This window comes from Choloepus didactylus, chromosome 12 (assembly GCF_015220235.1).
Source record: "Choloepus didactylus isolate mChoDid1 chromosome 12, mChoDid1.pri, whole genome shotgun sequence".
In the NCBI taxonomy this organism is placed as follows: Eukaryota; Metazoa; Chordata; class Mammalia; order Pilosa; family Megalonychidae; genus Choloepus; species Choloepus didactylus.
The window spans coordinates 35917624-35930403 of NC_051318.1; the positions used below are offsets into that span (position 1 = coordinate 35917624).

The following is a 12780-nucleotide window of genomic DNA, read 5'->3' on the forward strand; positions in this document are numbered from 1 at the left end:
TAAACAAGAAAAAATATGCAAAAGTGGGGTTATTTGAAGAAAATGAGCAGAGAACGGTAGGTGTGCAAAAAAAAAGAAGAGGGGTTTACTAAATTGTATTGGGCCACTACTGCATAGTTGTATCATCTGCTCACTACACAGAGACATACGGGCAAGGAGCAAGTAAGGGCATGACATGCAAGCCATGCTCCATTTGCTAAACTGGGGTCCCTGTCTCAGGACTGGATGTCCCCAGAATATATAGCACATTTTGTATTCACGTAGCTGTAGTCCACTTGCCAAGCCTTATGACCAACAAGTTCCATTCACTGGGAAGGATGCCTTTTGGAATTTGCATAAAAGCTTCTTTCACTCTCAAAAGGGCTGTATAGACATACTCTACCACTGTTCTGCTCCTTCAGCCTTCCAAATCTAGCCTCCCAGCCTCACTGTTATGTTTAATGAGACATGAGAAAAGAGCAAAACTCAACAGTAGGGCTATCCTAAGGAATGTTTTTAGGCCCAATATTAATTCATAATTCAAAGTGAAGTTATATGTTATACTTTAAATTGGAAATAAAAGTCCATTCTGAAGTTGATGATAATTTATGTTGGGCTAAAGTGAAGTTCTCTTCTCATTACTAATGGAAAGTTGTTAATGAAATTCAGAATGCCATTTACTCTATAAAGGGAATAAATAAAACTTTCCTTTAATTGACTGATTCTAATACATTTATCACTACAAATCCTAAAGGTCTATAAGATCAAACTTTATTATGCATTAGAACTATCATATACATACATCATCTAACAAGACTGCATTTCACAGAAAATACTCTATAATTTGTTTTAATTCATAAAAAACAAACTATTTCCCTTATTATGAAATTGGTGAAATGTAGGTCACTATCAAACTGCACTGGGAAATGAGTCTATATTTTGAAGTCTCTCCACTTTACATAACTTACAAAATACATGCTCATCTATGAAATGTCATAAATCATAAGTTTAATTAAATAAGCTTATTTAAGATGATATATAAAGTATAAGATTGCTAAAGAAAATGAAATACCTGCACTTAGTATTTCAGGTTAATTCAAGTTTTTATTTCTATTTTAAAAATACAGTAAGCAAATGTTTCATGGAATTCTCTAATCTATAAATCTTCAAGCTACTTTCTAGAAGTGGATAACATATATAATAACAGAACTTCAAATGTTTGTTTTTACCTCGAATAACGTAATTATCTAGTGCATCTTCCATTCTCTTCAGGGCTTCAGTTCTATCAGAACCATATGTGATTAGCTAAAAGCAAATAAATGTGTTAAATGATTCATTCCAGTAAAAAATAAAATATTTCATAGCAGATTTTCCAACATGTCATTAGAAACCTTATAGTGGTTCAGTTTTTAATATAAAGTACGTTAAGATTTTTAAAAAGAAGTATTAGAATCAAGCTATTTCAGACTTCTCTCCCACATTTCATTATCCAAGTAAAGAGCCAAATAAACAAACAAAAAAGTAAACAAACAAACAAAAAACCACACCAAGCATAGGAAAAGATTTAAAAGGAAACACAAAATGTGAACATTTGGGATAGTATGTGAACAACTGAGATGGTGAGGGATTAGGCCTAATTTTTATTTTCTCTCCCTATTTTTCTTGATTTTCAAATTTGAGACCCTAAACAGCTAACATTTTCATAACTGACAAGAAAGTAAACTTTTAAGTATGAAAATTAGAAAAAAGACTATCAATCACAGTTTTACACATAACATAGCACAAAGCAAGGGTACTTGTAGAAAAACCTAAAGATCTTACTTTTCTATATGATTTTATGTCTGTATATATGCATCTTACAATAAATTAGCAATAAAATAAAAGATAAACTTTTATTTTACTGGTTGTTAGGTTCGTCAATCTGTAAATTACAATTATTTTAGCAAATTTTATTAGCTCTTCAATATCAAGCCTTTTGAAAATTAATTTGCAGGCCATTCTTTTGAACAGGAATGTGTTCTCCTAAAATTGTAATAGTATATATTTAAATCATCTATAATATTGTCTTCATTTTTTATTTTTAAATTAAATATTCCTCTAACAAAATAGATTTTAACACTATTAAGTTAAAAATGCAACTGCAAAAAGATAGTTATTATACTAGTAATTATAGCTACATAAAAAAAGAAAACTTGAGGAAAAAAAATCTTAAAAAAATAGATTTTAGCAAAGATGTCATTCCCCCAGTACAGATCAAAAATTTCAGAGGACATAGGATTTTCTAAAGAAAAGTCACAGTTTTAATTATTGCAGTCACCATTCTGTATTTTAAGACTTGAAGATTTTTAAAAATTTAAAAGCAAAGTTTATTTATTCAAGATAGTCAAACTAGAGAGAGTCGGCAAAAATACATTTTATACTCATATAAAATTTAATTATGCAAAATCTACTTAAGTAATTAGTGATCAGTAAGAACTGAAATGAAAAGACAAAAAGTATTCTAACAAACACAGCCTACCTGCCCACCTCCTTGATATCACCTGCCATTCATATTTCCACCTCAAACAATTTTCAAGAATGGTCAAAAGAAGCAGTTTAATTTCCTCCCATTGCAACAAGTTGGGTTAGTGTCATTGGTTAGATGTTTGTTACTGTTTGCATATATGGCGGTGACAGTTTGGTTTGACTGGGGAGAAAGGAGTGTTGCCAACATACATGATGCTGAAATTTCTCTTTTAAAAGAAAAAAAACTGCTCTGCTTTCACTTTTCCATCAGTGCATAATTACTTAATTATATAGCACGGGATTCAGATAAAGGCCCAATTTCAGACTTTTTAAATATATGCATTGTCTTTTCAAAAAAAAAAAAATGAAAGAATTAAGAAATCAAACTAACTTTTGAAATCATTGGATCATAATAAATGCTAATATCACTTCCTGGTTGTATGCCACTGTCAACCCGAACCTGGAAGAAAGGGGGGAACAAAGCAAAATGAATGTAACTTCATATTGTGCAGATTTTTTTTTAAACAAACAATTTTCATGGAGAAACAGATAAATAAGTTCATTCTCAAATAAAATTTAAGCTTCTAGAAAATACAAAAAACAATCTAAAAATACATATAAGCCAAATTATCTCAATGTGTTAATACGCAGGACAACATATATCTTTTGTTCTTCAATGAAAGAACTAAGAAACAACAAAAAACACTATCACATCACTATCCTGGGATGCGTTTTTAGCTATTTGATAGTGTCTTCCAACTGAAGCATGGCATGAATGATGCCCATGTTAATCACATTCCCCACTGTACCCTTCGGAGAGCTCCAATTAGGACTCCAGACAAGCACATGCAGCAGAACTTGGGAGCTCTGCTCATCTGCTCCATAGGAACACTGGTCCTGTGGCTTTCATGTCTTTAACACTTTCCTTTTTTGCCTCACCCTCTCAAATGTAAAACATTTTTTTTCCCTGTTACTGTTAGTCCCCTGAGGCTTTACTGTTTACCCAGCTTAATCCATGGCTTTGCTTTGTAAGGACACAGCCTCAATTAGAGTTCTGATTTTGCAATTTCCATGGGGAAAAAAAAATAGCACAAGTTCAAAATATTCTTTTGAAGAACTGATTGCTGTTAAACAGCCAACAAGTTAGTTAGTATATCACTGATTCTTGTTTTCATGTCCCAGTTTGATACCAACAGTAAGGCACAGAGGTTAGCCATGTAAAACTTTTTAAATGAGCAGTTGCTGAGGACAAAATATTCATTAAATTATTGCTACTAAGTTTTGTAATCTTAAGTATTTAAAAGCTAGTCAAAATACTTAAGACAGTTAGGCATATCCTAGGGATCTTGAGGACAGAGGAATTTAATCGAAGCTGCCTGAACAGCAGGACTTTGGTGCCCGACATTGTAAGGAGGTGGAAAGAAAAGAGCGGAAGCTCACATAGCTCTTCACCTGTGGGAAGAAACCTTCCTAATAAACAGCAACTCATCTGCCTGCAGCAAGGCAGAAAAAGGTCAACACAGCGGCTGTTAGACCTTTAATATTTTAATTTAGGCAATTATCAAGGGACCACGCGTAGAAACCTCTTGTCTAGGATATCCACATGAGAGTATGATGATGGCTTTATTATACGGTGACATCAAAAGATTAACTATAGTTTTACTCTCTTAAAAAACCATACCATGATTCCTTTTGTAAGGTTTTAAAAGATAACATTATAACTTATCCAGGGTGCTTTTATTTCTGTATTTTTAAACACATGCCTAATTAAGGATATTTGAATTCATATTCACATTCGTATATGAAAACCTTAATTTTAAATGAAAGCCATCCAGCATAGTAACAAAATGCACTTGGTGTCAGGACATAAATTTACAATGTTTATGAAAACTGAAGAAAAGTTAGAACAGCCCTGAAAGCAAAAAAATCACAATCTACCTTCTTCTAACCTTTAAATTGCCCCAAAATGGCAACTGGCAATGAGGTTACACAACACAAAAGACATCCTCAATGTTCATTTTCTTGATTTTAGCAGCAAAAATTAAAGAGTTAATCTTTCCACCATGGAATCTTTAAAACTATGGCATGTTTAATAAAGCTGTGTTTAAAATTAAGAATGCATACAGGTTCTACAACTTTTTGACTTTAAACATATCCATGATTTTCTAAATAAACTGATACAAAACTAGTGTGGAACTTTGATTTTCAACGCACTGATAAAATGGACCATAAAGAATATTTATTACACTCTCCTACAGTTCATTACTTAAAATTTTAGTTTCCTGTGTAGCATCATCCTAAAAGTTAAGTTACCCAAGGCTCCTAGATATAACAATGTCTTTGTTATTTACTGAAATTATGATCAGAAAAGAAACACCATTTTAATTTTAAAATATATATGATAAAATCAAGATGTACTAAATATAATCAATATATATTTTTGTATAAGCAAATCAACATTTGCAATTCAAAATTGTAACAAAGCATGAAAACTCCGACTCAAAATTCACTGTTTACGCAGCTTTTTCTAAACAATAATCAGTTGTGGTTTTTATTTCTAGCAATCAATTAAAAGTCAAATCAAGTCTCCATTCCTCCATGGAAACAAAGGCTATACGAATTTGCATTAAAAGCTTTACGATATTAAGTCAAATTGAATTGTGACCACATTTCTGAGCAGAACACAAGTTCTATCTGAAGATAATACATTTACAAAATATGGTGATCAAAGATCAAAAAGCAAATCTTCATCTTTGCCATATAAATAAATTTTCTCTTACAGAAGCATGTGAAAAGGACAAAGCAAAAGTTGACTCTTACTATGTATATTTTTCGTGACCAAAAATAAGGTAAGAGCCAAAAATGGTCTCCTCAGTTAAACTGACCTAGTTTTAATAAAAGCAAAGAAGAAAAACAAACAATAACAACAAAAACATTCAATCACTTTTGTATGAGATTCTCCAGCCATTGCTCAGAAACCTCCAGCATAATTAAAATTTCTTTCTTCAGTACCACAGTGGACCCTGTGAAACTATCAGACATCTCCCACCCTTCATTCTCAATTCACCTCTCTCCCTAAGCACAACTCCCAGCCAGCCATGTCTACCTGACAAGTGACAGCCCAATCTGATTAAATGCTTGCAAGGGAGGGGACTCGTGGGCCTCCATGACAAGCCAAAAGTGATCACCATGGAGATACATAATTACAGCTGTCAACGCAGCTACTGTCCTGCTGACATCAATTTGATTGCTCCCAGCAATAATGATAGACAAAGCTTAGTGTGCACTCTCCTGCACCCAATCACTTTATCTATTCCTTGGTCCATTTAGCTGACATGCAACATTCACACAAGCAAATAACAGCAGTAAGTAGAACATTTAAGGCATTTTAATTGTTTTTTCTTTCTATGGATGGCTCACAACCGCAAATGTTATTACATGAAACTCCTGCTGCAGCATTAATTGAAGAAAGATTTGGTGGGACAAAGACTGTAGGGGGTATAGTTTGTCCATTATCACTTGTACTTTCAACAGGTCTCACGTTTGAAAATTGCAAATTGCAAAAACTTACAAGGGCAAAATGTTTGACATCCTGTTAGCTATTACAACATGGTGAAAACTTCTAACAACTAGAGTAATCATTATGAATTCTTATTTAATACTATTTTGTTTGATTAACAAAATGTTCAGATATGTCACTGTAATACTTATTTTCTCATCTGCTACTTAACGTCACATAATGCCTATTAAATCTTTACAATTTTTTTTCTGCCTTCAGGCTTTGAACACAGCATGGAGTCTCCAAGACTAGAAAGGGTCAAGTCCCTTTAGAAAGCACATGGACAAAAACAATTTAAAAAGTGAAATAAATCATATATCCAATAACATCTTCAAATTTTGAATTCTTCCTATAATCTTTCACCATCTTCATGCAAGTAATCAAACTGAATAATCATATTCACAGATGATACAGCCTTGTCATCCACTAGCCAACATAGTGTCATATATATACACACTTATCTTGATTAAAAGAAAGGGTATTCCTTGTTCTTTTTATGTAACAAAAACTAAAGAACAGGGATTAAATATAGAAGAACTACAGAATAAAGTGGACAGTGATCACTTTCTTTCACAGGTATAAATAATATGCACCTCTTAAAGTCCATGACATTAATAAAATAAGGCATACTTTGTTTCCCTTAATCCATTTCAAGTAAGGAGTTGGTTTTGTGCTTAAATTTCTTTACATCTGACTATACAGAAGAGCAGGTTTAGATTGCTTGAAAAGATTAAATTGAAACACAAAAGAAGTCATTTTCATTCTTAGGATTCCATGATCGTTTTCATTAAAATTTTCTAAAGAATTGGGAACATCATGTATATCATCAGATGTCTCTGGATTTCCCATCAAGCAAATTCTGAATTTTCTGTACACTATAAAGTACAAAATAGGTTTAAAAAACAAACAAAAAACTGATTCCCCATAGTTTCACTTGTCCTTCAATTTACACCCTCTGGTCTTGACATACTTTAACATGAAGTACAACATAAATCAAGGTTTTAACTCCTCACTTGATATTACAGCTTAATGACTTACACCAGGTAGATGTATTGGCTCTTGGTACTGAGACAATCTCCCAACAGACGGTAGACCAAAAGACTTGTAGGGATCCTGAAAGTTCAAAGGAAAGGAAGCACAGATGTTGAAATATAGATCAGCACAAGTCAGGTTAAATATTTACAAAAAGAAGAAGCATTTATAAGTCTGTTTTCAACATACTGTATTTACCAAATAACAGATTTCAGAATTTAATTGTCTTATACTCTAGACAACTTAGAAGTTTACTTAAAAATCAAACAAACTGTAAACAGAAGTGGCCTGAACTTCATCTTTCTTTATTGAAATTGGTAAATTTCAAAATTTTTATAAACCTTCTTAGGATGCCTTGGGCAAAAACAAAATAACCTAGACTCTACATCAAAACACACTCGGGTTCAAAACAACACATGTGGTGCACTAGAGATATTTGTTCTTCTAACTTTCCAAAACAACTACGTATGATAAAATTTGTGAATTTTAGTTCTTCAACTAAAGACCTGAAAAGAAGCTTTGCATGTTCTATAAGATATGTGCTCCATTTGTAAACGTATATAAGATATGTGCTCCATCTGTAAACATCTTAGATCATCAGAAAAAGTAATAAATAAGTTCAGTGTCAAAATAATAAGGAAGACAAGAATACTACTTAAAATATAATAAAAAGCAAAAGCAGCAATAACCAAACCAAAGCATGTTTTTAAGATCCTTAAAAAAGAATTCAAAACAACTTTTAGTACTCATAAACAAATACTTCTATTTTTTATTTCTATAAATAGCCTTTGAAGGCCAAAAGTAAAAGATAGTAAAAACATTGCCTTGCATTCCTGTTTCAATCATTTGAAAAAAAAAAAATTTCAGATGTTGTCTGCTTTATTATCTGATTTATCTAGTTATAACAAAATATTGAGATTATTCATCAATAAAACTATGAATGAAAAGTACATTTTTTACCAAAAGCTTTGCAACTTAACATTAAATTGTTACATTGATGCAATCAGAAGGGACAAAATTATTTGAAAAAATTTAAAGTAAATATTGAATTAACAATTAATATGTAACCAGGAAGGCTCTTAAATAAAAACACAGAAATATATGCTATTTATTACTAATATGGTTTAAAAAACAAAATAGATGGTTCATTTAAACTACCGTTTGTTGCCTCAAACTGATTAGTGTCCATCTAGAAGAAATATATGGGAGTCAATTAAATTTAATTCTTTAAAACTATTCTGAATTATGTCAAAATTACCCAGGCAACTTCTCTGGTTCAATTCTGGATCACATAATCAGATATCTGGCACAGGTTATAAACCCTAACTTTACCATGTTGTTTAGCTATACCTGATATTATGACTCTGGACATAACCACCATCCTTCCACCATCATTCATTTTACCTCAGCATAAACCCGACATTCAACTGCCCAGCCATTAATGGGAATATCAGCTTGTTTGTGCCTGAGAGGGTAACCCTTAGCAACACGGATCATTTCTTGGACTAGATCCAGGCCAGTAATGCATTCTGTGACAGGATGCTCAACCTGCAAGGTAAAGATGTGCCAGTCAATAGGTATAGAAAAAGGTAAGTAACTAGAAATCAACATGAAAAATTTCCACCCTGGGTAAAATTACGCTAATTATGCTTAACATTTAATCAGACTTGACTGGAAAACCTTCTCTACAAGAGAATAAAAGTAATGAATAAACACAATAGAGTACAAAGCATAAGAAAAATGGAAGCCTAAAAATATTTGTAAACTATCTGTACTACTTTTCCTTTTAATTTAAATTTCGTCGGAAAACATTTAACAATTTTAATTGTAAAACTGATTCCTAACTTAAAATCACATATTTAGCTTTAATCAATGTGGGTGATAACCCATTCTGCTACAATTAACATGGCATCTATAGGAACAGCTTATGATTTTCCAAAGCACTAGTCCACCCTAAGTCTCACCCACTTGCATGCTTTCACTAACCTGTCCTGACAAGCAACCAGATTAGCGTACCCTTACATCAGTGCAGTGTAGCAGAAAGGAGCAGATGGATCTTTCAGGTTTTTTTCCCTCCAGACTCACTTGAGTAGTGCTTAGCATGCATATAGCAAAACTGAGCCAATGAAATCACTCTGCTTTCTTGGCAAATTGCTGATAACTACTCTGGATGATGCTGTCATGGGAAAACCTGGTCTTCCACGCTAACACATGGGATATGTATGTATAGAAACATGCAGATGCTTTTATATACACTAATAGAGATAAACACTGTCATAAACTCGAATGATCTTGCGCAACACCCTAAACTCAACTGAGTCAAATAAAGAATAAAGTGGATAATCTATCTTTAATCTAAAACCTTGAAAACATTTGAAAACTTTGAACAAAACTTTTCCACATCAGCTGCTTTATAACAATTCTTTTTCTCCTAAAAAATTGCACTTTTTAAAATCCACTTCACAATTTCATACATTCTGACAAAGGAAAAGTCAGTGAACAAACAAATTGTCTTATCAACTTCAACTACACTAAATGAAGGACAAGACTTAGTCATGATAATCTTGAAGCTTATCATAAGCAGACAATGCCATGGTCTTAAAAAAAAAACTTTGTAAAAATAAACAGATGGCATCCATAATTAGCTCTGTGTGTGTTTTGAGTTTGTTTACAGTTTCCACAACATTTTAAGACATTTTGACATAATTTTAATGACAAATCATCACTAAAATAAGCACCCACCTTTTGTAAAATAAATGTGACACTAAATAAAGATCTTACTAAATAGTTTAAAATATATGTTTTTAAAGAAAATTATGGTTTTATGAGAAAGAAGACTATGATAAATATAAGAAAGGAACAAATGTAAAGTGCTACTCAATAATTGCTAGAAACAAAGTTCATGTGCAAAAGCATCTCACCATAATTCAAGTGTTGCACCTACTATGTGCCAAGAACTTTTTATTAAAACAATTCATAAAATCCTGTTAGGTGAAAAAACAATTTTAAAAATTAACTATTCCATTTCTCCTTTCTATGATCAGGGTATATAACATATACCATGTGCATAAATATACACTGCATGAATGAATGAATGAATGTATGAGTGAATAGAAAGTCCAGAGTCAGCTCTATTCTAAGTAGTAGAGGTGGGATTAGAATTTATATCACTCTAGAGATGAAGTGGCCCTCCTATCCTTCCTCATGGAAAATGTATGTGAAAACATGTGCTAGATATAAACTGTTATATGTCAATGTATTGCTATCTTTTTAAAAAATGTATTACTATGAAAGTTATAGAGATTCAAAATCATTATGAGGTACTATTTTACCTTAGAAGACCTCTCTACAGAACTGTGTAAAAAACATAAGTATGTTAGGCCCACCTTGAATGGGCTCCAAAATGGATGTATTTTTTTCCAAACTTGAAATTATAAAACAGAAACATAACACATTTTATAATCTAAGTTAGTAAACTACAAGTATTTCATGATAAGAGTAATTAAGTAAATAATTAAAATAAAAACTAGCAGCTCAAGACAAAAATCTGTACTCAGTGATTTTAAAAAAAATATATATCCACTCAGGTACAAGTATTGTTCAAGTCCATAAAATAATTTAACATACCTTACTTCTCAGGTAACAAATACATCTTATTAACAGTAAAACTTATAGCTTTAAACATTTTTGAAAGAAATCTTTCTAAAATGCACTTTAATAGGATGCAAAAGCTATTCAACAGTAATGTCATTTTCCTTTGGAACCAATATTATTAGTATCAAGAATCTTGTAAGCATAACATCAATTCAATAAATGCATACATGCCCTCCCCCACTGACACAAGAACCTAGAAACACAGTTTTTCTCTACGAGTTAAACTCAATTCTTAAGTGACCAGAACAGATATATACAAAAGGACAAAATGGCTCCCAGGCCAGAATACAATCTGATAGAAAGTTTTAAAATATCAGGAGGGAGGAAGAGATGTAGGGGATAGAGGTCAGGGAAGAAGGAAAAGAGAAAGGGAAAGGGAAAGGAAGGAAGGAAAGGAGAGAAAGAAAGGGTGAGAGGAAGAATCCATGAAAACTGAAGATGGTTAGCTAGAATAGCTAGAGCAAAAGGTTATAAAAAGAATGAAGAGTCCAAGTTCATCTTGTCCCACCTAGAGGAAAAACCTAACACAGAAATTTGAAGCTAATAAACATTTGTTCCACGGGCTATTGTGTAGGGGATATAAGGGTTTCTGTGTCATTTAATAGTTGGGAAACATTGAATTAACCTAAGTTAAACAGGTTTTTAAAGAAAAATTCATCAGAGTCATTAATATGTCCAAGAGGAGGATACAGCTTTTTCAACCTTATGTAACCTCAGATCTCCTTTTTTTTTGCACAGTATCATTAAGGGCTGAGAATTCCATGAAACATACATTTTAAAACAATGCCTCAAACATTCAAAACACAAAATTAAATTCTTCTATTGTGACTCCATCTTCACCAAAGAAATTTTTGAGAACATGGCTTCATACATAATTTTCTTATCCAACAGAAATGTGCTAACTCCAAGAAACATATGAATAAGGCATCCACCTAAAAGTCTTTTTTGCATTTTAGATAATGTATAAACATTTTAATTCACAAATCTTGTGATTTAGTCAGCAAGAGTAAGCCTGAACAAGTTATAATTTTGGAACCCTCAAAAAACATTTATCGATTGAGAGGTCTTCATCCAGGTAGTGCCACTCTGCAGGGTCTATTAATAGCTGATGAGTCCATTTATATTGTAATATTCCTATCTCACCATCAATATTTCGTTCAACCAAGTACAAATAACTACAATCATCAACTGCCGTGTTATGAGACACATTTACTCTCTAGGACTAGAGGAATACGTAAAGTTCTAAACACCTAACTTAAACTACCACAAACAGCTTTTATACATCTGTTTGCTATTTTAATTTAATACTATATTTTTAGTCACCATCAAGCTGTCATTACTGTTAGTGTTTTGAGTCTAGACCTCTCGCCACTCTCTCTAATCTGTTGCTTCTAATTTGTCTCCCCCAAAATAAATAAGTTTGTCAAACACAACTGTGAGGTAAATTAGGTTTTCCCTCAGCTCCAAGTTCTTAATGTATTAATTTCAAAAGAAATGAACCTAGAAAAAGTACACTGTGCTGTATTTGTCTAACTTCACAATTCTAAAAATTATCAGCATAATTTCAATTCTGACATTGCCACTATAATCTTTAGCCTTTTTTCTCATTAAAAACACAAATGAACAAAGTGGGATCTTTAAAACTAGTGAGCGAAAGTATGATGAGACATTTACATAATTTCAAAATATCTCCCTACAACATACTTTATTAATTACAAAGGGAAAAGTAGTACTTTACAATGGAGAAACCTGAGAGATGTCATCTCAACCAAACAGACATCATCAGTAGTGAGATAAAGACAACATGTGCCTCCTGACGTGATGCTCCTAGAAAGATAACATTTCCATAGCATTCCTGACAAAAAAAACAAAGCCTAAATCTAAGCATGAAAAATAAATTCAAAATGAGGAACATTATGCAAAATAAATAGCCTGTGCTCTTTTAAAAAATGTCAAGATTGTGACTGACAAAAAAAAAAAAAAAAAAAAAAAAAAGACTAATGCAGCCAATCTGGAGGACAGCAGGCTGGTTCCACAAGAAGCTAAGAACG

General features: G+C 32.3%; 1 protein-coding gene across 4 annotated transcripts in view; it reads right to left on the minus strand.

Moving 5' to 3' along the window:
* The window catches only part of PCCA (propionyl-CoA carboxylase subunit alpha), a 599270-nt gene that overhangs the window by 331082 nt on the left and 255408 nt on the right, over nucleotides 1–12780 (minus strand). For all 4 annotated transcript variants that reach the window (XR_005211057.1, XM_037799856.1, XM_037799855.1 and 1 more), the window contains 4 exons: nucleotides 8480–8623; nucleotides 7082–7156; nucleotides 2876–2944; nucleotides 1209–1284 (listed from right to left, as the gene is read on the minus strand). Coding sequence is in view for 3 of the 4 variants with exons in the window: in XM_037799856.1 (XP_037655784.1) it covers nucleotides 1209–1284; nucleotides 2876–2944; nucleotides 7082–7156; nucleotides 8480–8623 (364 nt within the window). In the remaining variant the exon portion in view is untranslated. The remainder of the gene's footprint in view (nucleotides 1–1208; nucleotides 1285–2875; nucleotides 2945–7081; nucleotides 7157–8479; nucleotides 8624–12780) is intronic.